The 27,248-nt window shown below is 36.9% G+C and overlaps 4 protein-coding genes across 5 annotated transcripts in view; 2 read left to right on the top strand and 2 right to left on the bottom strand.

Annotated features, from left to right (window-relative positions):
* bark (C-type lectin domain-containing protein bark beetle) overlaps nt 1-13,046 on the top strand; it is a 57,468-nt gene extending 44,422 nt beyond the window's left edge. The window contains exons 10-14 of one of the 2 annotated variants that reach the window (XM_023166739.2): nt 1,224-1,238; nt 2,764-3,022; nt 3,439-3,646; nt 3,711-3,964; nt 10,006-13,046. In XM_023166739.2, the coding sequence (XP_023022507.2) occupies nt 1,224-1,238; nt 2,764-3,022; nt 3,439-3,646; nt 3,711-3,964; nt 10,006-10,758 (1,489 nt within the window). In that variant the 3' untranslated portion in view covers nt 10,759-13,046. The remainder of the gene's footprint in view (nt 1-1,223; nt 1,239-2,763; nt 3,023-3,438; nt 3,647-3,710; nt 3,965-10,005) is intronic. The other variant, XM_023166741.2, reaches the window with a different exon arrangement.
* Nucleotides 6,999-8,173, bottom strand: LOC111510797 (ATP synthase subunit b, mitochondrial). The gene has a single exon (XM_023166744.2). It carries the CDS (start codon nt 8,152-8,154, stop codon nt 7,060-7,062), a length of 1,095 nt encoding a protein of 364 aa, XP_023022512.2. The 5' UTR covers nt 8,155-8,173; the 3' UTR covers nt 6,999-7,059.
* Nucleotides 13,047-14,500: 1,454 nt separating the features above from the next.
* Nucleotides 14,501-15,478, top strand: LOC111510798 (metallo-beta-lactamase domain-containing protein 1). Its single transcript, XM_023166745.2, has one exon. The coding sequence runs from the start codon at nt 14,608-14,610 to the stop codon at nt 15,226-15,228; it is 621 nt and encodes a 206-aa protein (XP_023022513.1). The 5' UTR covers nt 14,501-14,607; the 3' UTR covers nt 15,229-15,478.
* A 1,180-nt stretch (nt 15,479-16,658) lies between these two features.
* LOC111510799 (ribonucleoside-diphosphate reductase large subunit) lies at nt 16,659-26,795 on the bottom strand. The gene is made up of 5 exons (XM_074176197.1): nt 26,608-26,795; nt 26,466-26,554; nt 26,232-26,409; nt 22,879-23,710; nt 16,659-19,562 (listed from the first exon to the last, which is right to left on the bottom strand). Exons 1-5 carry the CDS (start codon nt 26,648-26,650, stop codon nt 18,275-18,277), a joined length of 2,430 nt encoding a protein of 809 aa, XP_074032298.1. The 5' UTR covers nt 26,651-26,795; the 3' UTR covers nt 16,659-18,274.
* Nucleotides 26,796-27,248: the final 453 nt, after the last annotated feature.

The following is a 27,248-nucleotide window of genomic DNA, read 5'->3' as shown; positions in this document are numbered from 1 at the left end:
ATCCCCCTAGAGGGCGTTGTTTATACCTGATCGTATCGCTGCGTCTGTTGAACAACAATTAAGGAAGGAACTCGCATTCCTTGGGGCTGTTAGTTAGGGAAGCTATAGAGTATGCTGTAGGCGACCCCTCGCGATATAGAAGGACTCGACACCAAACAGCCCAGCCAGGCAGGGGTTCACCGTGAAGGTCGGTACTGATGTCCTGAGGAATGCCGCCATCCCATGATCAGTTTTTGACCCGTTTGTACTTCTGACAAACTCCAGTTGCAAGGTTAAGGTTGCCAGGCTCCAACCTGTTTGAAGATGGATGTCGGTAGTTCCCTGGGGCTTCAGCACGTGTTCTTTCTGCACCGTCTCGACCGAGGAATCATCGTACCTCAAACATCGTAGTGTTTCCTTGCTGGCCTTGTTGCCGTCGTGATACAAGACGGCAACAAGTGGCTGTTGAATTAATTAATTTCACTGTTTAATATTGATTAAATCATTTAAATCGGTATTACATGAATCAAGATGAATTCTTACAGAATTGACCATTCCAACTGAAAAGGATAATGACCTCTAATGTATTGTTTTGTGAATTGAAACTTCTTTACGCGTGCTTGACTTCGAAATGAGAGACGAGAGCGTTATGAAAAGTGTGATTGGGCGAGGCGAACGGAAGTTGAAAAGGCGGTATAAGTTGGTGGAGATAGAAAGAGAGTTACATTTCGTATATTTCTGTAGAGGTAAGAGAGAGAGAGAGTGCGAGTACACATTTACGGACGAGTAGGCTCTGAAGAATTAGGAGAAAATTATTATACCTTGCCACTAATTTTAGCAGTAGATTTCAATGTTATGGTAGATATAATATATGTATATACACAAAATAAACAATAAAAGATTCTATTAATAAATAATCTTTCTGTACATTATCATATCAATATACATGAAATTTAAGTAATAACCTAAGCTTTCCTCAAATTGAACAATTTAAATATCAAATATTTCAATTAGATTCATTTAATTTATCACTTCTGTCGGGCGTCCCGAGACACCAAATTTCTTTTTGTTCGTGTAACTATTTGCAAAAACTGAATTTCCGCCATTCTATGTATTGAATTCATTTATCCCATTTCAAAATTGATTTCATTTACTTTTGATTTCCATGCTTTGCGACAAAAGAAATCAGGTAAAAATTTAGTACTACCCTATTAATGTATTTTTTTGTTGCATGGTGCATGCAGTTTTGAATTCAACAGGTAAGAATACATAGGTAGATGGTATTTTTCAAAGTTAATTCAACAATGCTCCAACGAAAAACATTTACATTATAAAAAACTTTAATTTAAAATAGGTTTTCCTCATCAAAAGTCACTTTGCTTTGCTGATAAGAACCAATTTGGTTTTTTGTTGGTTTCTCGACTGGAGTATTGATAAAAATGTTTGTTTATTGTTTGGGTGCTAATAATAAAGAACTGTTAATTTCAGCTGTGGATTCTATATCAAATGGATATTCCAAAATGATGAATTCAACTTTTAATATACTCTCTGTCATCTCAAGTTCGCACACCCTACAGATTTGAAATGATTCCTAATTTTGGAATATCTTATATTCTTTCAATCCTTAGCTAAATATTATAGTGTGCTTTCTCTTTTCGCTACTTCCATATTTTTGTATTTCGTCGAATTTTCAACGGATTAAATCCATTTTTCGTTCAGAATATAAGAAAATGTCAGGGACAGTGATAAATTTCAGACAATTTTAGAAAGTTGAGAAAGATATATACCAGGAATGTTCAAATTTAGCGGACTAAATACATTCGATTAGCAATGTTTTCTGTTGGTACACTCAACTCGAACGTATGTTCACAGTTTCTTGTTTCTCACTCGAACATATAAATTGTGGATTTTACAAAATGAAGGATAAAATGATGACATAATCGTTATTGTAATATGCCCTCACTTTGTACCTCGTCACCCTCTATTATTGTATTAATATGCTAATCTAAAATTTTTAAATTTTTCATCTTAATATCAGTAATATTATTAAGAGTAATTTTCTATTTTTATATTGTAAATAGTGTTCTTTTTTCTCTTTCTCTTCCTTTTAATTTTTGTCTATGCATTCACTTCACGCTATTTTTTCTCACTGCACAAGATAAGTGTGTACTCACTTAGAGTGTGGGAGAAAAAATATGCTAATGTGAAATTTTCTAGTTCTGCTCTATTATCAGTATTATCCCTACTTCCCTACTAATATCATAAATGCGAATGTAAGTTTGTTTATCAAAATCTAACTACTTTGTTGGTTAGGTTAGGTTAGTTTAGGTTAGATTATGTTAGGTTAGGGTAGGTTAGGTTCGGTGAGGTTAGATTAGGTTAGGTTAGGTTAGGTTAGTTTAGGTTAGATTATGTTAGGTTAGGTTAGGTTAGGTTAGGTTAGGAAAGGTAATGATTTTTAAAAACTGATAATCCTAAATAAGCATTAAAATATAATTCTCATATTGACTCATTTCTATTGTACTGACACTTATTTAATGGCACAAATGCGACCGAAGCCGCGGATAAAAGCTAGTATTGTTACATATTGCTACAATGTGCTGATTGAATATATCTTTTAGCCAAAAAAATGAAAATCTTAGACACTATTTTTTGCTGTCACCACCAAATAACAATTTTCCGTTTCTTCAGCTTTCTGGTGCAAGGATTGTGTGTTCTGGGAATATTCTTGTCTCGAATCTTGCGCACAAGATACCAATTATAATTCGCATTTTCGTTCAACAGTACTTTCCAACTATGGGACACCAAAATAGACGCAGCAAACAACTATTGGGGAATCAATGTCACTGAAGCTGTGAGAGGCAGAATCAGAGACCAAAACGACGATCGACGACTGTTGGAAGTGGTATTCGAGCCTTTTTACATGAACAACAGAAGCATTCTGAATAGTAAATGTCCTCCTGGATGGGAGTTAGTTGGTGAAACTTGTTATATGTATATCGGTGCTCCGATGACATTTTGGGAAGCTAAAGCGTTTTGTCAGGTAAGCGCTTGTTCTGTTTACCAATCTACAGTGAAAATGGTCTTCATCAAAATACCTCTTATGATGATGACAAGAGATATTTGTGATTATACTGAGAGAGATAGATAGATATACTATATTACCGCATCTGTACATTTTTTTAACATAATATCATGAGTACAAGTTCTTGTGTACTTCACAAAGCATCACAACTGTTTGTTTTTCTTGTTCCAAGACCTTGAGTTGTGACAGTTATAAAAGTCAAGAGACTTTTTGATTGGATATTTGCTAGCTGAGAATGACCAGTCCTCTTCCTCAAATATATCCATCAAAACAAAAGTTGTACATTGGATTATATATCCGACATATTTCCGAAGCAAATGTTGATGAATTGAAGAACAACAAACTCATTGATTTTAACTTGTTTTTTTTTGTAGGCTGATAACGCTTCAGTTCCGTATTTGTTGGGCAACATTAACTACCTTCCACTTTATGATTTCTTGAGGCAACAAGACCAATGGTTCCTCTTTTCTGACAGAGTTTGGGTGCAGCATATCGATAAAATCAACGAATGCACCGCTTTCGCTTATCAATCTGTAGATGTGCAAGATTGTCAAAATCGAAATCCCTTCATTTGTGAAATAGGTAACTGGACGAAAGCCAAATTTCAGAACAGTCAGTCAATAATTACGTGTCTTTTCTGTTTTAGACCCCAAAGTACAAATTAGAATACTTCCCCTAGCGGACGATATGATAACTATATCTGTGATAAGTAGTTTAGCCCTAGCTCTCCTTCTGATAATTATCGTGATGGTGTTTTGGTGGAGCAAGTCGAAATATCGGCAAACCCAGCGTTTGGAGAGGAAAAACAGTATTAGACAGAGTTTGCACTCGCTCAAGTCACTGGGACTATCTCAAGGCAGTTTTGCCGATCCAGGATATAGGAGAAGAGCAGCACAATTGGTAAGTTAAGAAATCAACGGTAGGTTATTAGTTACAGGTTCATTATTCACGAGGAAAGTCTGATCCGATATTACACAATCCGAACAAACCGAAAAATTAATATTAGGCCTGAAAAATTCACCATCCATTTGGCAAAGAAAGTGTCGAAGATGTCCCCTGAAGTTGTCGAGCTTTAATAATCCACAAAACGAAGATTTGAGGAACCTAGTCTTGACTGGTCCATCACAAACAGTGCATGGGATGGCGGAAGGACTGGACGTCAGCTCCCATGCGGTTTTTGATAGTTTAAAACGTATTGGAAAGGTAGAAAAGCTCAAAAAGCAGGTGCCCACGATTTGAACGAACGACAGAAATTGTCACGTTTCGAGGTCTGTTCTTCTTTGCTTTCGCGTAACCAAAACGATCCGTTTATAGATCTAATCATCAAGTGTGATGATCCGATGATCCAAACAGGTACTTTCCAAAGGCGAAAATTCACCAAAAAAGACTTTGGTTACTGTATGGTGGTCAGCGACTGGTGTGATTCGCCATAACTTTCTGCAACCGGGCCAAACCATCACAGCAGAGTTCTATTGTGAGGAAGTCGACGAAATGTACAGACAATTGAGTCAACAGCCGGCACTGGTCAACAAAAGAGCTCTGGTCGTGCTCTACCACAAATCCCGTACGCACGTTCACAAGTCATCGTGCGAAAATTAAACGAATTGAGAGTGTGAGTTCTGACTCACCCACCATACTCCGCAGACCTCCCGCCAACAGACTACCATCTTTTCAAGCACTTCGATCACTGTCTCACCGGTAGAACCTCCGCTAATCAGAACCTTCATTCAATCCCTTCATTCAATCGGTATATCAACCACCCATGGCATCTAACTTTCTCATATCTGCTTCCAAACAAACTGTAGTTCAAAATGGATTGGTTCTTTCATTGAAATATGTTTTTTTTTGTCCCTTGGAAGCTGTTTGACTTGTCCATTTCGTCTAAGTCTCCAGAAAACACTACAGACTCTCGGACTTATTGCGTTTATTCTTCCATTCGATCAGTCTCGTTCCCTGTACTAGTTTGTACAGGTTCCGTGTTGGATGTTCGTCATATTGTTCTGGAAGTAATTTTGTACGTCCATATATTGCCTGCCTCTTGTGATTCAGTGCCTCACATTCACATAAGATGTGTAGAGCTGTTTCTATCCCTTCGTTGCATAATCTGCAGCTGAGGTCTCCGTTGTACAGCCCGTTTTATTCAGGTGTCCTCTAAGCGGACAATGGCCGCTTAGTAACCCTGTAATTATTCTGAGTCGATCCCTACTATATTGAAGTAGTTCTTCGGTTCTTTTCTCGGACGGTTCCCTAATTAAGTTTCTACTGTGTTTGTTGTCAGGTACTTTTGTCCAGTTCTCTGTGTGCTTCTTATTGGTCCATGTCCTAATCTGGTTTCGTACCCATAATTTTGGTACCCCCAGAGCTGGTTCAGGACCCATATATGAAGTTGATGATCCTTGTCAAGCGCATTCATCAGCTTTATCATTACCTGTGATTCCTGAATGCCCTGGCACCCAGTACAAAGTTAATTTGTTCCTGTTTGCAAATTCATTAAGTTCTTCATGACATTCCCAGACCAGTTTTGATGTCACCTTCGGGTTTGTCAGAGCCACTAGTGCGCTCTTGCGGTCTATTAAAATATTGATCCGCTCATTTCTTTGAGGTCTCAATTTGATAAGCCTTGCACACTGCAAGATAGCATAACACTTCCGCCTGAAAGACGGATGTGTATAGTCCTAGCGGATAACTGTAGTTTGAATTTCTTCGATCCAATCTGTATACCAGGTGTTTTTTCCAAACATTTTTTCGGGTGACTAATGGTCTTCCACTCTTCAGGGCTTATGATTTTGGCCGTGAAGTTTATGTTGAAGGGTTACTTCGTTGTCATGTGGTCTGTGCACATATTTAATATGTGATCATCCACTTGTTCCGAAATTTCTGTTCGGTCCAATCTTTTGTAGTTCTTCAATGCAGCTGTTGGGGTAGTTCTCATTGCTCCCGTCATTCCCAAACATGCAAGTCTTTGCACCTTGCCTAGTTTGTCGATGGCGGTCGCCTGCTGCTTCTTTGGCCAACAGACTAGAGATGCGTATGTTATCATGGGTTTAACAACCATCATGTATATACCATGTCTGGTTTTAGCCCCCATGTTTTTCCATAGGTGCGTCTGGCGAGCATCAGTGCTACCTCCGCTTTCCTTTTTATCTTGTCAAAGTATTGATTCCAGGTCAGTTTGGAATCTAGAATTACTCCCAGATATTTAACCTCCTCCGACACTTGTATTTCTTCACCTCGAAGTTTTAGAGGTCCGAGACCCTCCAAGGACTACTCTTGGTGAATGCTACTATGGTCGATTTGGATGGGCTTAAGTTAAGCACAACATTATTGTATTTACCCTGGATTAAGGTGACTAAGTCGTTTGCATAGCCCAGTGCTTTATACCCATTGCGGTCCAGGAGACATAATAGCTTGTCCATTACAAGGTTCCATAACAAAGGGGATAAACCCCCCCCTGAGGAGAGTCCCTTGCTACGCGTGCCATGACTGTTTCCCCCATAATGGTTGTATATACCAATCTTCCCCTAAGCATGCAGTCTATATTGAAATATGTTTCTCATATATGAAAAAAATAATTTTGTTTGAGAATAAATTAGAACAAAACGTTAAAAGTTTCTAAACCACATCTTCCACCAATTGAATATTGGAAGCTAAAGACATGTATTATGACTTAATACCGCACTAGCTTCGTTGTGGCAAGACTGATCTTATTGGTTAGAAGTGAGACAGTACATTTCAATTCTTACTTCTTTGAATAATTTTCATAAAAATGTAAGGCTGCCGCCGAAATAATCTTCTTGACTTGTCAACTGAAACTTAAAAACCGAAGAAGACCACGCCAAAACCCGGAAACTAATCAAAACAGTATAGATGTCATTGGGAATATATTCTCATCTATATTTATGTCAATTTTGTATAAATCTGTGGAAGTGAAAGCAACTCTACAACAGACTGTATTTTCACAATAAACTTACATCTCATTTACACCTTCACTGCAGTCACTTCTTGTCACCGTTTCCCAACTCCAACACAATATTATTCATATAAATATCTATCAGTTTGTTCTGCATTTCCGGCGTGATAGATTTCGTAACCTCTCTTTTCACGTACTCTACCAAATTCAAGTGTTGTATTCGCTTCTTCACCTGCTCAACTCTAACGTGATAATCTAGTCTATTCTTCACTTCTCTGTAGACGTACATTTGCCGCTTACGAAATTCTTCTTCCAGCTGCAACGCAACGTTCTCTCTTTTAGCTGCCATCAACAGCGTCTGCCCCTCAGCTTGGAACTGAAGAAATCGCTCGTCTTCTATTTGCTCTTCCAGAGTTTCCTTCATTTCCTTCCGACTTTTGTTCCAAGAACTTTCGTAAATGTCTATTTCCTTGTCTAAATAAATTCTTAGATGTGGGCCTATGTATTTGATGCCTGCCCACCACAGGATCAGCATGGATAGACCTCCGTAGTAGTTGTGCTCCAAAACATAATACTCCTTGCTGACGAGGTAGGTGCTAAAAGTAAACAGAAACGTGTAAAACCCCGACACACCGGTTTTAGGAATGAAAGCTCTTATCCACTCTTCCGGTATGAAAGCGAAAATGACCTTTCCGGGCTCTTGCCTAACGATTCTCTGTGGGGAAGAGGAGGAGGAAGATTTATTTGGAGATTCGATGAAAGGAGGAGTGTCCTGTTTCTGCAGCTTCACAGTTCTTCCTGCGAGGTACTCCTCCAGGCCTGATCCTTTGATACGGTTGGTTTCTAAGCATAAATTCAACACGGAAGGGCTCAGAGGTATTTTTCTGTTGGCTAACGTGTTGCAGGCTTTCGACAACCGGCTCCTTACGGCAGCGTCTCTTTCGCGTTCTGTTACTGTACAAGTCACTTCGTCTGGTTCGTCTACATCATTTTTTTCTCTGTTGTTGAATGTTTCGTTAACTCTTATAGGTTTTTCTTTTTTCTTCAAACTCGTATTTATGGCTGTGTTCACATACACTTTTTTACCGCTGGAATATGCTTTTCGAGTTAGCGAAACTATACAATTCCCATCTCTCGGGAAAAGCTGTTTTAGATTCATAAAGCACTTCATATTGGACATATTGAAATGAATTTGTCAACGGGTCTGTCAGTTCCTTCATATTTTTGTGTTGATTGATCAACAAAGCCTACTTGCAAGGATCTATCTATCTCCCCATCATTTTAAATGATTAAATTCTATAATGAAAACTCATATTGATAGAACATAGAACCAAGTGATATCAGAACCTTCCAGAATTGGCTCACTTCAAGGCGTTTATTCACCTTTCGAAGCTTGATACCAAACAGTTGTTGGACTACAGTAGGGATGAACTACGATGTCTAACAGACCTTCTTGCAGGTCACTGTTGTCCGAATCATTATATGCATAGACTCGGACTGTCGGAAGACAGTGTATGGAAAATGTATGGAAAATGATGAAACAGCAGAGCACGTACTTTGTGCTTGCCCCGCTGGGGACTGAATCAGATTTTCAGAGTTTAGCAGAGTCGTACTCGTACCATCTGACCTGAAATTCTTCTCAACTTACAAACTAATCGGCTTCTTTAAGAAGTTGTGTTTATTTGGTTGAGTGTGAATAGGTGTAAGCCACAATAAACCCTTGCGGGTTGCCGTGGAGGGTCTAATAGACCCACTTACTTTTGACCTAACCTAACAATATCATTTATCACTAGGTGAAAATATATAATATCATTCATATTCCCAAAATATTTTTGAAACTTGTATGAAGTAACAACTCTCAATTTTTGTGTATTTAATTTATACATGATGAAAAAGTTTTAAAGTTCTTAACAGTAACATGGTGATAATAATAAGACAGGTGACAAAAACATATTGAAAATATAAAACAAAACATTTCAAACTGTAAATGCAGGCAAGAATTTGCCTATACTACTCATAAAAAAACTATTTATTATGAAGTTCCAACTCTTCCTACTTTTAGAAACACACCAACTTTTCAAATAACTCTCCAAATATCAAACACTATTCACAAATGCCTGTCAAAAATAATTGATTTCCTCAATAATACTAGATCGGGTTCCGTATTATAAATTGAAATTAATATAATGACACTTATGTCAAAACGTTTAATATTTTTTGACGTATGCAAGTCAGTAGTTTGGCAGTCATTTTGTTTATTATTGAGGTTATGGCATGGGGGACTATTTCCATGTTTCCATGTTATAAGAATTTTCGTTTGAAACATATTTCTCAAATAAGGTATAAGATAAATCAAATTCTTTATCAGATTGTTAGCAGTTAATCTGTCAATTATGATAAATTTATCAGAGTATTACCAAGTGTCATTCTGATCACTATTCAGAAATTATCTGCAGACAGCAGTACATTTATTATTAGACACAATTAATGATGTGTCATCTGAAGCGACATCATTTAAAGTATATACATACTTTTATAATCTTAAATAATTTGTACTGAGGTGGTTTCTAATTTGATTACAGGTTAACCTTGGGTTTTCTAAAAATTATACTATGAAACTATTGTATCCCCTTTCCTTTAGTTGAATATTACCAAAAATATATAATTAGATTAATTTGTGCCAACAACAAAGTTAGTATAGCTTGACCAACTTCAGTTTGTCTCTGAAAGATGTATGCTTGGTAGTAAGTACATCATTTATTGCCGTAGCATCTATGAATTAATTTTAAATATGGAAGTCGAACCGAAAGAGATACATAAGGTGTTGAATGCATAAAGTGGTGAACCATGTACATAGTTGAATTTTGGTTATCTCCTTTTTTTTTGTTTGCACAGATCAAAGATAATGCTCTTACACTTTGAAGGCCTGTGTTTTTTTAGTATAAATTATATTGAACTATTGTTAGTAATTGTACTTACCCTAGAACTACCTAGCCGTTAAGGTACTATTGAACTTCCATGTTTTTTGCAGAGCACCAAATCGACAGACACCCTCACCAAAAAAATGATAACCAACGGCTCCATAGACAGCATGGAAAAGTCAACGTACGGTTCGTCCATAGATGATAACCAGTCGTACGAAGTATACGAAGGTCACAACCCTAGCCCTGCCGCTTTCGCTTTCTCTCCGACGATAGAGTACCACAAATCGCCCGCTCGTCCAGAAAACCAGTACTCCAGACCGATCCACGACCTTGCATTCAAAAACGAAGGCTTTAGAGACAACTCCACCTTCGCCACGAATTCGAACTACCAGTCTAGAGCAGAGAGTACGCAAGACGAAGAGACTCCGATAATGGACACGGAAACTGTTTCGTATCCGCCTAGCGAGTACTACAACACCGATACTCTGCCTTTGCACAGCGACAAATCGGATTCTAGTTACACCGGGGCAAGACCTGGTTATAATTTCTTGCAGGAGTTGCAGAATAAACTACCGCAGAAGCCGCCAACGCCCCCTAGGGAGTATTCGCCGGCGTATTCCCGAACTGTAAGCACTCCAGCTTACAGTCCAGACCCATCCGATGATCGTCCGCTTTCTGCAAATATTCTCGAGACTGATTTCGACGAGCCAGTCGCTCCGAAAAAGAAGACGCGGGCGAAAAGTGAGGCTCTTCTAGAAACTAACTTCGATTACATTCCTTCAGAGGAAAGCCCTCAGTTCAACCAACCGATAACTGATGCGAATAGAAGTAGAAGTCAACCGTTGGAAACGGCAATGTAAGCTGGAAAATAGGTTATAATTTTTAATTGTTTCAAAGGAAATTTGAAAGTAGTTTATCGTTTTTTTCGACTGGAAGTCGGAATGTGTGGAGTAAAGGATCAAATATGATCACGTTTACGTGAAAATTACCATTAACCAGCTGTCGCCCTCCTACGAACGACAACACCCTCAGAAGTAGAAACTTGTACGGGCCAAATATTATCGAAGTCTCATATTTTAACCTGTGATTCCTAGCAGGAAAGATACAAATATAAGTTTACAACTTAGATTCAATTTGACCTCAAGTTTGAAATAACTTTCTCCAAACGAAAGTGCCACTCATGCTTGTCTTATGTATTCAGTCAATCTCGACTTCAGTTCAATGAATTATCAATCTAAATATGAAAATTACTTCAAATTTAACAACAATAATACAAACTACTGAAATTTGGGAATTAATCAGTTATAGAGTCAGTTATAAGTCTTAAAGTCGCAAGTTCAAGTTGTATAAGTTCATGTTTGTGCCCCAAAAAGTCAATTATCTAACTGCTCACGACTCATCACTCACAATTTGAAATTGGGGCATCAATTCTGAAGTGTCTCCCGACAGTTGGAACTTAGCTCCTGAGTTATACATCAATCTATTTACACCCATTTTCTTTTCATAAATCCTTCTCAATCGTTATAACAAGTGTATGAAGGGTCAATGGGTATGAATTCTGAATTTCTAAATCACATTATAGAATGTAAGGTTGATATTTTCCCCTTCAAAATACGTGAGCCAGGTTCCAACTGTTGGGATACGTTCGTATGAAACTTGCATAAATTGAACAAATGAAATTCTTTTGTGATAATTTGAAGCAAGAACATTATTCCATATTTTGTTTTACCACTAGTATATATTTTAGCCAAAGGAAAGGTGTTCAACCACAATATAGATCATAAAAAATTGCATACACTGAATGAAAACTAAGATCATACATTACTTTATAGACAAAGTACAAATTCAAGAAGGTTCCCCTGAAACGCTTTCTCCTATCCCCTCTTTCCTCTCTCCGCTTCACAGTTAGGTGGGGGTTGACCGTTTTCCGCTTGATTACGGGTTTCCTATGTTGCGTATATCTACGCTAGCTTGGCTGAATGCGTCGTTGGACAATTTATATGCAGCTCCTTTGAACTTCCTCTTAAACCAGTGTTCCTCCCTGTGTAGATTTAGAATCATAGTAGAATCATATTAGACAATGGAAGTCCGAACTAATGAAATTCACCACGAAACATTGTCAACCACCTTCAAACAGAAGTTATTATGTTGTTGAGTTTTTATTCGTAAACTGGACTGAATAATGGAAGATTCGCTAATGCATACAATTGAATGAATGTTTTAGGTTTTCTACCTGTTATATAAAAATGAAGACACAAAACAAAGGTATATAGAAACCCTCGTGTTATAACCGATTTGCTTCGTTTTGTCAAAAATTCTATACGCGGGAAATGAGATTGACTCAACTTAGTGCATTTGTCGATAGATGGTGCATGCACCTAAATTTGTATTTTGTTGAGATCTTTAGTCTATGGACCATAATGTAAAAAAGTCTTTCACCTTATGTCAATTTATTCCACAATGTGAACAACATTGAAAATTATAGTGCCAACTTGACAAACGTGACACTTAGGTCACGCATTTCCCTACACAAACTAAGAGTTTAATTTATCCCCATAATGGATGTATAAAATAAAACAACTAAGGTTTATTTTCCGTAAACGTGATCTTTATGAAGTGGAAGAGTGCAATTTTTTTATTTTATATAAATCTTTAAAAAAGAAATTTAAACTGATTCATTTTTGTTGAAACTTATTCCACTTATATTTTATATGATATGGATATTGGAAATTGAAACTTATGTAAAAGCAGTTTTAAACATGTAAATTATCTCATTGATTCACCTACCTTATGAACAAAACTTGTGATACTAGGAAAAATATAAGTGTTCCATGAACATTTTGTAAAAATGTGTTCAATTTACGAAAATATTTAGAAATAGTTGAGAATTAACTTTTATTTTTTTTTTATCTAATTGTTTGAAGTTGATTGTATGTATCTAATTAATGAAAGTTTTTTATATTTTTGAAGGTATACAATATCAAAGGCAGACTGACCTATAAAAATGACTTATTCAGTGGAAGTAAATGTATATGTGAATGTAAATTTATAGGAATTTTGTATATACGAATACTAGAATATAAGAACTCAAATAATTTTTACAAAACAAAAAAATACATTTAATAAGCACAACAAATGACTTTTTTTTCAAGCTATTCTATGTACATCAGTGTTTAATGCCATCGCAAATCAGTCATGAAAGTTTTTATTCCTTTGCCTACAGTTCTATACAATGTATACAGTTATTTTGTATGTTTTTTAAAATTACAACAAAAAAAAAAGATGATAATCCGCGGTTGAACGGAAGCTAAAGTACCAAACGTTTCGTAATGCTACTGAAGCAGACATTATCAGTGACTACAAGAACGAAGGTTATATTGAATGGGCTAAATAAGACATGTCCGAGGTAGATGAGCACACTGCCTATATAAGAGTATGTGTTGAAGTATTAAAAAAAATGTAAACAAGTAATAGAGTGCATAATTACGGATCGGTACTTATGATCAGTTATGGTCCATTCTGTGTACTGTATTGGCCGATACTCGATACGGATATTCACTACCGCGAGATTTTCACAGTAAACTTCATAAAATTGTTACGCGTATTTTAAAATACCATATTAAATCAATATTGTACACGCCTGAGGGAAATAGTGAATAATGACACACATTTCATGTGGTGATTTTTCCTAAGCGGAACCAATTGGTTTTGTAAATTTATCTTTTTCTGAACTCATCTAGGTTGAATCTTTGTATACAGACAACTTATATACAATGATTGAATATTACTGGAGTTTTATCCCAACACCGAACCGTTATATTCAACACCTCGATACGTGTTTCAGTCACCAAATGATCATCTTCAGTTTAATCTTCCTCTTGGAGATGATCGCTTAGTGATCGAAACACGTGTTGAGGAGTTGAAAATAACGGTTAGGTGTTGGCAAACAGGGTATCACAAGTACATCTAGGTTGAGTTCAAAAAAAGAGATACGCTGAATTCTACAAACGTACCACTATTAAACTGTTGTCTATATTCTTCTGAGTGCACAATGAATAGTCGGGTTTTTTCGTTCTTCTGTGTGAAGTATTGTTATTTAAGTGAAAAAATAGTCAAAAATTTGCGTACCTCAAGATAAATGTTTGTCTCTAGACAAAATTTTTAAATGAGCAACATTTGAAATTATATGCTTTGTGTTTTATGGTGTACTCACGATCACGAGTTTCAGTTCTGTGCACAGAACTATAACTTGTACTTCAATAACTCTACAGTTCTGTGGCTAAATCATTACTCCCGTAATAAATCTATTACTATTGGATACTTTTATTACGTTATTAAGCACAATCTATTACGCTTTCAAAATTAGATAATTTTGCTATTGTTCACTATTTTCACAGTTTGACAGCTTATGTGTCAAACTTGCTTATCAAGCCTATGTCAAAGAACATTTAGGTATAGAAATCAAATTTTGATTCTGCAAGTCTTTGCAAGCTTCTGAAAATTCAAACATATATGGAAGGAACATGCACACTTACGAATATTACGAAATTATTTACATTTTAGTACGAATAAAAAATATCGAGTGGCAACCCTGAATTAGGTTATCTCTCTATCGAAGCATTTGACAATTTGAATATTTAAAAAAAATACCATTGTATGCATATAATATTCTATTCTTTCAAAATCAATTTCAGTTAAATTTTTGAGATATGAAGCCGAATATTGAAACTCAACTGAAGGTGCTGTTCGAAGGCTATTCAAAATTCGTTGATGGAAAATATTTGGCAAATTGCTCCTGTGTACTTATAAAAAGCACCCCAAATATCGTAATAGATACTTTGACATCCTGGGACGATGAGAAACTTTTATCTGCCTTGAAAGAAGAAAATATCAGCTGTGATGATATCGATTATGTAGTTTGCACTCATGGGCACTCAGACCACGTCGGGTGCAACCATCTATTCAAAAAAGCTGTACACATTGTCGGTTTCAGCATTTCTCATAAAGACTGTTATTTTACTGAACCCGACTTCCACAGTGGAGAGGAGTTCGTCATCAACAGGAAAGTCAAAGTAATCCCTACTCCAGGACACACTTTGCAGGACGTATCAGTCGTTGTAGATACCGATAATGGTGTCGTAGCAGTTACAGGAGATTTGTTTGAAAAATTCGAGGATTTGGAGGATGCGGGAATATGGAAAAGTGCCGGTAGCGATTCGGAAGAACTGCAGGAGATCAACAGAAGAAAAATACTGAAACTGGCCGATTTCATAGTTCCTGGGCACGGCCCCATGTTCAAAGTTCCTCAACACTTTAAGGAAGCTGATTGAGATTGTATTTTTACATTGTTGTTTATATTATAGTGAATAATTTCCTGCTGTGTAACTATAAAGATGATCTAAATAATTCAAAATTAAGGAATCAAAGGTGGTGAAAATCCCTAATTCCCGTTCGAATTACCAACTGAAGGGTAACGTTAAGAAAAAGTGGAACATATTCAATTTACTTTGATGGAATACCGACTCCCTACTGTGGAAAATCTTGGTTGTCTATTATATGAATTATATGTGTTGAATTGAATGTTATATGTTGAATGTGAATCATATTTCTATCTATTTGTTTATTCAATCCCTGATTGCTATAAAGACCAAGTACAAGAAATGGGCACATAATTACCAAAATTTCACTATAATGAAGATACATCAAGAGATTACATGCATGACCCGAATCAAGATACATATTTTATAAATTGAAAGGGGTATATTTTTAGGAGAGTATTTATTAGTGAAATCATAAAACAACGATAAAAATAAAAATTAATTGGCGCTCTGGGGCGAGTTCATTGATTCCAGAGGCGCATTTGCTTTTACAGTTGCAGGAATACCCGGAAAAACCTGCAGCACCACATCATCTGGAGATCTTGATCTACCAATGTCCTCTCTCTCATAAAACAAAATGTAGGGTGTCTCCAGAGACTTCAATAAATTCAAGCCATCGCCACAACAATTAGTGATACGACTATAGTCAAACTTAAACCAGTCCCTCTTGTCTTTGACCAAGGCTTAATAATAATCAAATTCAACGCCAGAACCACAATGAACAATGCATGAATATTATAATACTGGTCTGCTAGATTGAAATGTTCATCTATTTCGAACCTTCCAAAGATTTTCTTGCTTCCGTCAGAGGTTGTCTTGTTTGAAGATCATCAGTGTTATTATTAGATTGACTGGTGCCTCAGCTATACTTGTTTCCTTATAACAGTCGGTTAGTTTGGCGCATGTTTGACAATACAGTCGATCATCACCTGTTGAAAATTCCATTTTCAGATGATTTAACAATAAGCTTTGCACGGACTAGTTGTTAGTCATCTTAGGAAAAGCTAGATGAAGTTCCAGAAATTCACATAAGTTTTCAGTACCTCTTAAACATTTACTACAAAGTAAAGAAGTGATGATTTTTCCAGCAGAAGATTTACAAACAAGACGAGATGGACTGTACAGAATCGTCCAATCCAGAGCAGTCAGGAGTATTGATTTTGCTATTGTTTTGCTCACGAAAAGTATTCAACAAGAACCCCAAGAATTCGGAACAATCCTCTTGTTGTCCTAACGAGTATCTAGTGGACTTCAAAGACTCCAGGAAATCGGTTGGAGGAATAATTTATAATTTTTTGAGGAAGAGAGGTTTTGGTTTTCTATTTCTGCATGATTTTTTCCTATATTCAATACGAAATTCTTCAAAATAAATAGGTCATCAATTGAACAAGTTAGAATACAGTTTATTAACGTGAAACAACTTTACACATTCATAAAAATGTATGCACACATCAGACTATGTAGTCCAGTTTCTAAAATTAATAGACAAGTACCGAAAGAAATACATAGGAATTTACCATATACATACAATGAGTCAAGAATTCTACAGTACTACAAAACGCATTTCTATATAGGAATATTTGTAGTTTATTTCTGAAAGATTATTTAATGATAACTTTCAATATGGGGAGCTACTGCAAATCTAAAGTAGGGTTGGTTTAAATTTTATAATTGAAAAATATGGACTGAAATATCAATAATATATAAGCAATAAAACTTGAAATGAAAATACAAGAAAACATTTCATTGTATTTTCATGAAATGAAAATACAACGAAACGATTTATTGTATTTTCACTCCACGTCGGCCATCATTGTGTCTCAAATTGAAACTGCAGGGCCGTGCATGCTCTATAAAGACGCCTACAACGAGAAAAGCAACCGAAACCATTTGGGAACAAGTGTGCTGGATTCAACACAGATGTCATTGCTTACACCTCGCCCGAGCAAATCGTGGCCACCCCCAAGCAGCAATGTCGCTAAACATGTTCGTCTCCTCTGACAGAAAAACTTTTCATTTGATGAAGTTGAGGGAGGTTACCAAAACGGTAACGAAGAATCTGAATAAGGTCCTAGATGCGAGTTACCATGCCTTGGCGGAGGAAAAAACTTTCAGCGCCAAGCTTCAGGCTATCGGTGTAGGAGTTCAAGGCTTGGCTGATACGTTTATCTTGCTGCGAATGCCGTTTGACACCAAGGAGGTACCTTAGTTGAATAAGCAGATATTCGAGACTGTTCAGTACAGCTCTGTGGAGGCCAGCTGCGGATTAGCGGAGCAAAATGGGAATACAAGTGGTGAAAGTTTAGTTTCCTTTTTTCATGATGATTTCCTTCCACATAGTAATGGATAAATCCATCAATTTATTGTATGAAAGCTATTTTCCGAATTCAAGAGTACTTAGAGAGACAATAGAAATCCAAAAACAGGAATAATTTCAACAGAAAAGAAGAGGCAATGAACATTAATAAAATCTGGCTACCTGCTCTTAGTGAGATACAAACGAATGTGAATAATCTTGATGTGTATACTCCCATTCAAATTATACTGAGTATGGTATAATAATCAAATTCATCGTTATGAGACAAGGAATAATAATGAAATTAATGTAGCTAGAACTTTCTCAAGTCAGTATTGGTAGTTTTAGAAATCAGATAGAAAAAACATGAGGTCACTGAATAATTGGATTTTTTTTCGTTCTTTTAATTTTCTTTTCCTTTTAGCTTTCAAAATTCTTTTAAATTCATACACGAACATTTATATGCTTCGTTTCAAACACTTATTTTTGAGAATATTTTTTCAGCAACAACAAATAATTGTTTTGATATATTTTTTGTTTTATTGGTAGTAACTATAATACTTGACTCATTGACATGTTTTATATGTATTGTAATGTATATCAGGAATTCCTATATACCCCTTTCAGTCTAAATCCTATTTCTAATAAAATAAAGCTATATACAAAAATGCGTTCGAGTAACCACCTAGTCCCAACTACCACTCACGCCCCGCACATTTCACAGTTCTCCGGGTTCTTCAGCGAGCAAACCAGCCCCGCCAAATTCCTCTCCTCCTCTTCCTCCTGCTTCTTCTTCATCTCCTCCAGCTCTTCTGACACAGGCTCCACCTCTTCTACTTTACTCCTCTGCACCGTTTCTTGAACAACTTTGGGCACAGCCCTGGTGCGTATCGAGCACATCCCGCTTTTCAACCCCTTCTTCCACCCGTAAAAGTGCATCGAAGTCACAGATCCATAAGTCGGCTTCTGTATGTGGATGTTCAGGCACTGACCCTGGTCCACGAAGGGGGCCCGATCTGCGGCCTGGTTGAGGATTACTTTCTGCGACATTTCCCAGCTCGTTTTGTAAATGGCTTTGAGGTCGTCAGGGATTTCGGGGAGGTTCTGGACTGACCCGTATGCGTCTATGATTTTCTTCTTGATGACCTCGTCCCAGATGCCTTGATCCGTCAGGTCTCTCAGCAAAAGCTCGTTTACTACTTGAAATCTTTCAGAGGAAACCGTGCGAGTGAACACGTTCGAGTTGTAGGGCTCTACGGAGTCGCTGGTCCCCAGGATCTGCGACAGCAAAGGGGTAGGCATCACGGATATGAGAAGGGAGTTACGGAGGCCGAACTTTTTAATTTTCTCATCCAGTTCTGCCCAATTCCAAAGGTCCGAAGGCTTGGAATCCCACATATGGTAATGTAAAACACCCTCGGAGGCTGGGCTGCCCTCGTACTTGGAATATGTCCCATTCTTTTCTGCCAATTCGCAGCTGGCCTCCATTGCGCTGTAGTAAACAGTCTCGAAGATCTGCTTGTTCAACTGAGAAGCCTCTTCGCTGTCAAACGGCATTCTCAGCAATATAAATGTATCGGCCAAGCCTTGAACTCCCACTCCGATAGCCCGAAGCTCGGTGCTGCACATTTTTTCTTCTGGCAAGGCGTAGTAACTTGCATCTAAAACCTTATCCAGATTCTTCGTGACCGTCTTGGTAACCTCCCTCAACTTCATGAAATCGAACGTCTTTCTGTCAGAAGAGACAAACATGCTTAGTAACACTGCCGCTTGGGGGCAGGCCACGATTTGTTCCGGCGAAGTGTAAGCGATGACATCTGTGCAGAATCCGGCGCACTTGATGGTTCCCAAATGTTTTTGGTTATTTTTCTCATTGCAGGCGTCTTTGTAGAGCATGCAGGGACCTCCAGTTTCGACTTGAGACACAACGATGGCCTTCCACAAGTCCTGGGCGGGAACTTGCCTGTTGAAATTACCTTCAGCTTCGTACCTGAAAAAACATTGAAGTGGAGAAGAGAAAAAAACTGATTTGTTGAGGGATCCCAAAGTAATACTCCATAGATTTTCCTAACCCAAATGAGAACAGCTTTTTAAAATATATCACTTACTGAAAATGTAAAACGTGATATGCCTAAATGAAACTATCATGTTGTTTAAAATATTTAGTCCATTTTTATGAGTCTACTTTAAACTGTTATATCTCTGAGAATACTTATTCATTTTAGGAGAAATAGGTGCACTTTTGCCACAGTAACAAGTGGATTAATTCCGCCAGAATAAAAATCTTGTGCTCGGGATTCGATGAAGTCGACGAAGGCTGTTTCTGCCTGGTCCTGATTGGCGAAAGTAGAATCAATATTCATTGAGATATGGAGCTACAAAAACATGACATTGAGATGGACAAAATTTTAGAAACAATAATACTAATACTATTGACCTCATACTTTGTATGAGGTCAATAGTATTCGGTTTGTAAGCCAACAGATAAAAAACATCGATGATGTAAAAACTACAAATGAACTTGTTATACAGAGTGACCCACCTCTCAAACTGAAGGAAGTGGCAAATGAAATCTTGAAAGTTCAGAGTCAACTGAAATTTGATGAAGTTATCAAATTGCAAACTGGCCCAGAAGCAGGTCTATCAGAATCTTCCCATGGTGGAAACTGTAAAGACACCTCAGAATGGCAACAAGTACGAAATAAACAAACAATGGTTGCTACTGATTTCTAGTTCGAAGAGGATTTCTACAAACCTTCCTTTTGGCCATGGGGAGTCGGTTACAGAAGAGACGACTTCAGAAGAGATCGTCTCCAATATGAAGGACAACCAAGATCTTTTTTAGAACTAAAGCACCAAAACAAACAGAATCGAATCTAAATAATATAAGCTTATCGGAAACAACGAACAGCAACTATAATGGCGTCCCAGGCTCAAACGTTACTTATGAAAAACTACACTACATCTGTTCAAATTGATCAATTTTTCGAAGTTATCCAAGAAGAAAGAGACACTTTTGTGGTCACCTCCCAAACTTTTACTCGACTTTGAATATATATAATACGTTAGCTATGTGTTTATAATTTGTAAAAGCTCATGGCTTTACATTTTAGTCAAGTCTTATAAGATTGGAATTTTATCTTGAGAACTTGTATTTTTTTTTTGTAAATCTAATTTATCTACAAGCATTTTTTTTTAACTATATTGACAAATCTTACCCTCTCAAACCTATTTTAGAAATTGTATTGACGTGTCCAAAAACTTTGTGTTTCTTGAGACTAATAAATATTATTATTATTATTAAAAATTTTAAATTAATTTCTATTTATTGCCAACATAATCATATACATGGAGGTACTTGTATCTACATAAATAATTTTTTTGATGGCAAAAAAATCATCGAAATTAAACAGCTATCTCAAAAATTTCACTGTGAACTTGCTGCATTATTCTCAAAGAAATTCAATTTACTTGTATTATCTGTATACCCATAACCCTGTAGTAACTCTGATTTTACCAAGTTTTTAAACATAATGACAGAAGCCCTCATCTATATAGAAAGTCATTATAGCCAAGCTAACGTTGTTATATGTGGCGATTTCAATGTAAATTTCCTAAATCCGGAGAAGAAAACGAACTCAGTCGTTGAAATACTTCTATATGAACACTGAATTATACAGAAGATACTTTTCTCTACTCAGTTTGTATTTCAAATATTCTTTGTGGAATAAAAATCAGATATCATTCACACGAGTTCTACTTTAAATGAATGGTAACAAATTGCACTTACATGGAACACAGTCATCCTCACTGGTATACATCGATGTTTCGCCTTAAGAAACTTGCCCTAAGGCTCTTCAGTACCAAAATTGGATAACATTATAGAAAATACACATACATCATTCATGAATTATGATTTTTAATGTCACGGAATAAGCTTGATCTGCTTATGTCATCGATGACATCGTAATGACATTCATTCACCTATTTGATTTAATCCCAGCCAAGAGGAATCTTATTTGAATTAAAGGGGTTATATTTTTTAGGAGTGATTACTTTTTGGGAAAGAAAGTTTTTGGCTTTCTACTACTCCATCTTGATACAAAAAAAAGAAGGATGAGGGAGTCTTCCAAAGAAAGGAAGGAAGTAACTCTATACATGGATGTGTAGATCATGCAAAGAAGTAACTTTCAGACACAAACTTTGTATTTTTTTGTATCAAGATGGAGTAGTAGAAAGCCAAAAACTTTCTTTCCCCAAAATAAATGTCTTTCTGATGGTTTTTTCCCATCAGTGTTCAAACCAGCCAAAGTTCTTAGCTAAATTCAAGAAGGGAGATGAAAAATTACCTGAGAATTACAGACAAATTCACATATTGCCCACCCTATTCAAAGTAATGGAAAAAAGCTATTTTAATACAGCTTAGTAACTACATGGAAAGCAATAATTTCTTACATAATTATCAGTTTGGGTTTAGGAAAGGTAAAAGTGCCATAGACGCTATAAACAAATTAGCTAATAACATTATTGAAGCTTTTGAAAATAAACATTCCTGTTTAACTATCTTCTCAGATCTGTCGAAGGCTTTCGATTGTGTCAGTCATGATAAACTGTTGGAGAAATTAGAATGGTATGGCGTAAGAGGAATTCCCAATAAAATAATTGAATCATATTTAGCTAACAGAACACAAAGAGTTTACAATAACAATATGATAAGTCAAGGACGTATTATCAAAAGGGGAGTCCCACAAGGATCCATACTGGGGCCTTTCCTGTTCCTAATTTATGCTCATGACTTACCTTCATATATGCATCTCAAACTAGAATTACTGACAATATTATACGCTGGAAATAATATTGTGCCCCTCTTAAGAAGATTGGATAAAAGCAAATCAATTGGCATCACTTGCTTCAATTTACTTCCTGAAAAAATCAAACATCTTCCACTCAGACTTTTCAGAAATACAGTGAAAAAACTTCTCACTAAAATGAGCCTGTATACTCTGAGTGAGTTCCATGTTACTCTTAAGGATTCGCTTGGAGATACCTAGTGCATCTTTTCCACTTTTTATTCCTGTTTCTTTATACGTTAAGAATTTTTAAAATGCATTTTATACTCTACATTTAATTTTGTTGTTACATTTACAGCTTTTTTATGTAACTGTGCAATGTAATAGGTGACTTGTCCAAAATATTTGTATTTTTTATGGGCGCAATAAAGTTCTATTCGATTCTATTCTATGTACAAAGAAGGCATTGGCAAATACCAAAAGGTAAATACATTTTGTACCTTTCTATTCACTTACCGCTCATATAATTTTTCAAAATCCTCCCCGTAGCAGTCCGACAGTCCGGGACTCTTATGAGGGCACATCAGGGACCAAACGCCATTATCCACCACCCTCTTCATGAACAAATCAGGCACCCACAGAGCGTACGACAAATTCCTCGCCCTCAGTTCGTCTTTCCCGGTAGATTTGGCCAAGTTCAAATATTCGAATATGTCCGCGTGCCACGGTTCCACATAAACTGCAATGCTCGACTGAGTATCGGTGTAGAGATTGCGAACAAACTCCGCTTGGGCATCAAAAACCCTCAGCATGGGCACCACACCATTGGATTCTCCATTGGTGCCCGCAATGTAAGTACCCCTCGCCCTGATGTTGTGTATGTTCAACCCTATCCCGCTGCCGTACTTGGACAGGGCTCCGCACTGGGCCAAGCACTTGAAGATACCTTCGATACTGTCATCCGGCATCATCGTCAGGAAGCTGGAACAGAGCTGAGGTTTAGGCGTAGCAGCCGCTAGCAGAGTGGCCTCCGTGTGGAAATAATACCGTTCCGACAAGAGGTTGTATGTGGAAATCGCCGAGTCTATATCTTCGCCGTGGATCCCGACTGCGACCCTCATCAGCATGTGCTGGGGGCGTTCCACGACTTTCCCATTGATTTTGTTCAGGAACGAATGCTCCAGTATTTTAAAACTAAAATAGTTGAAGGAGAAGTCTCTGTCATAGATGATGCAGGAGTTTAGGCGGTCGGCGTTTTTCATTATGATGGCGTGATGCTCTTCTGATATCAAAGGAGATTTTTCTTCTGTCTCATCGTCGACGGCATTGTAGAGCATGTCCATGACTTCTGCAAGTAAACAAAAATGGCAAATGGTTATACCACTGTTTGAAAAAGGAGATGATGCATTGCAAAAGTTATCGCTATAAAAATGTCTGCATGATTTCTACAAACAGAAGAGCCGCATACTGCGATAGAGAAATTTGTGAGAGCTCTTGTAGGTACATTTTATAAGTCACGAGTTGCTTTGGGTTTATTTATCGACTTCATCAAAGCTTCTGATTGTGTCAATCACAAAATATTCCTAACAAAACTAGAGGGGGATTCCCCTGGTGTGGTTTTTTCAGACCTTTCACAGCAAGTCATAATTGCAAACTTTACCTCTAACATGAAAACTGTCATTGCGGGAGGGCCACAGGGATCCATAATAGGCCTAAATCTCTTTCTATAGTATGCAAATGATATGGTGGAACAGCTCCAGCATTATTCATTTTTTATTGCTTCCTACGCTGATTATACAGATAGATAGATAGATATCCTTTATTAGTTCTTTGTAATAGAAAACCTTTTCAGGTGTAGGACATGTCAGTTACAGTAAACATTGCAGAAGTAGTAGAAAATCATGAGGCAATATCATTAATATTGGTTAAGAATATGAATTACCACAGATGTATGAATAACAAGGTTATCACAGTCAATATACTCAATGTATTATTATTATATTAGATATACAGGGGTGCGCAAAAGTCCGGAATAAAATTAATACCTTTTCAACTAGTATTTTAGGAAAAAAACGCTGAAACACGTCAGTTGATTTCACGTTGTATGCACTTTTTGACAATAAAATGAAATTTTTTTTTCAACCCCTTAGCTGCAACCCTCCCCAACTTTTTTTTTCAAATGCAAACCTATGTCGTGTATGGACTCATTGAAAAGCTCGTAAAAAATAGATTCTGGCCATACCCTTTATTTTTTTTGTGGTTACAACGAAATGAGAAAAAACTCTTTTGAAAAGTTACAAATACCTAACTTAGTGCTATCTACGGGTGAATTAACGTAACAGATGGTGAAATTGACCTCCACCCTCTACTTGGCAGGCTCCTAGGCGATGATAAAACCCGTCTACGAAATTCCGAATGGTCCCAGCCGATATGTTATGTGATTCCACACTAATTCTGCTTTTCAGATCTTCAATATTAGCTGGCTTATTTTGATAAACCTTGTCTTTTATATATCCCCAATAAAAATAATCTAATGGCGTTAAGTCTGGGGATCTTGGCGGCCATTCAACTGTACCACGTCGTCCAATCCAGCGTCCTGCAAATACATCGAGATATTCTCTGACATTAATACCAAAATGTAGGGGAGCGCCGTCCTGTTGGAACCAAAGTGTTTCAGTGGGGATATCTGGATCTGCTTCGCATATCCAGTGTGTGTTTTCCTGACTCCAGAATCGATAGTTGTGCTTGTTAGCTACTCCATGTAAATAAAAAGTAGCTTCGTCCAAAAAGAGTGTGTTGAGTGGAAACCCATTATTCTCGTCACATCGCCTCATTATTTCCTCACAAAACTGCAAACGCCTGTCATAGTCATCTTCCAAGAGCTCTTGGCCAAGACATACTTTATATGGGTGGTATTTTTCTGTTTTCAAAAACCTCCCAATCGTACGTCTAGACGCAGGATTGTTTTGGAATAATGAAACCGTTGGCAAATGTGGATCTTCCTGCAGATATACGGCAATGTCCAATTTTTGATCTTCGTCTAAAACATGTGGCCGGCCGCTTCTGGGCAAGTCCTTCACTGTACCACGTTCTTCAAATTTGTGTAAGATCTGACTCACAGTAGCCTGGCAAATGTGATTTTCCGGATATTTTGCTTTAAATAAAGTACACACCTCACTTTGACTCCGCATTCTATCCCCACATCCGAACAATATCAAGACTTCGATACGCTGCCTCTCTGACAATACCATTTTTGTTTAGCAAATTGAAAAAGAACACTTTGAAGGTACCTAATTAATAAACTGAACATACATATTATCAATTTCACCCAAAAATGCCACAATTTGCAAACTGAGTCAAGATAATAGTTCTTATCAGGGCATTCATTTTGGTACCTCTTTTTGAGGTACACTAGTCAACAATTGCTTGGGATGGAACAAATTTTATGTGCAAGTTTTTAGTGAAAAAATAAAATCCACAGAATGTTGATGCTACATTACGTTATCAGTTTTACACATAAATCAATAAAATTTGTTGTGGTGCCTGGCCCGGTTGGTCTGTTCTTAAAATTTGTAAACTTTTAGAAAGTAGGCACTGGTGATCCTTAGCAATTGTTGAGCAATGTACATCATCACCACTTATTAGTTTTTTGCAACGCTAATTCACCCGTAGATATCACTAAGTAGGTATTTCTAACTTTTTTGGTTTAAAAAGAGTGTTTTCTCATATCGTGGTAACCGCATGAGCAAAAAAAAAGGATATGGTCAGATTCCATATTTTACGAGCTTTTCACTGAGCCCATACATGACATAGGTTTGCATTTGAAAAAAAAATTTGTTGATTTATTTAATCGAACGAAAGAAACTTACCGCTGAACTGTTTTTTAGTTTCCTTGTGGAGGTTGGAGATCGCAATCCGTGCTGCAAGGATTGCATAGTCAGGATGAACTCCGCTCTTCATGATCGCAGTTTCAGCTGCCAAAGTATCCAGCTCCGTTGTTGTCACGCCTGGATATAGCCCATTTACCACTTTCAGAGTTATGGAAACCTATAAATGTGTTACAGTTTGAGCAGGTTATTGATACCAAGGATACTTATACTAACGGGGTCCACAAAGTCCATATTCAATTCGTAACATAATTTTTGGATTCGGGATGTAATTTTATCCACATGGACTTCCTCTTTTCTTCCTCCTGAAGCAGTGTAGATTTAAGGATTGTACATGTGAAAATTGAAAACTTCTTACCTCTCTTCAATACGTACATCTTTCCTACGGGTCTATTCACCATTTTATGGCAATGATTTGAATCAGATTAAAGAAAAGGAAAAACGCTCCTATTTGAAAATAGTTATAAAAATCTTTAAAAGAAATGTTTTTTCGTTAAACAAAAACTATAAGCATACCACTTTGCCGCCAAATGCAGATATTGTCAATTGTCACTTGTCACAGTATAATGACAAAGCACCCAGTAGTCTACTATTCCTTTTTTTTTGTAATAAATCACAGCGCGCATGAACGAATCGTAGAGGGTAGTTTTTGCTATACTATGATATTGTCACTTGTCAATAAGAGAACCCAAGAAAATATAAAATCATTTATCCTAGTGCACATAAGAATTTTTTAATGAAAAATTATCACTTTTTGAGAATGTTCTATTTCGGAAAATTAATTTTTTTGTTAGTTTGAATGTTTAGGTTCCAACTAGCGTAGAATTGGTTAGGTTCAGTTTCATTAAAAATGTTACTTCAAAACAATTAAATCTCTACTGAATTGGCAATAAACCATCCATTCTATTTCCGTTTCAATTGCATACACATTTCTCCAATAATACATTACTGCTTGAAAATGCAGATATTTGAGACCGTCGCCTTAAGATGTCAGTGCAA

This window comes from Leptinotarsa decemlineata, unplaced genomic scaffold (genome assembly GCF_025532065.1).
Source record: "Leptinotarsa decemlineata unplaced genomic scaffold, Ldec_3_MD MMD2_tig00001621_RagTag_RagTag, whole genome shotgun sequence".
NCBI classification, from domain to species: Eukaryota; Metazoa; Arthropoda; class Insecta; order Coleoptera; family Chrysomelidae; genus Leptinotarsa; species Leptinotarsa decemlineata.
The sequence above is the reverse complement of the archived record's forward strand: the minus strand, read 5'-3'. Positions and strand labels throughout refer to the sequence as shown.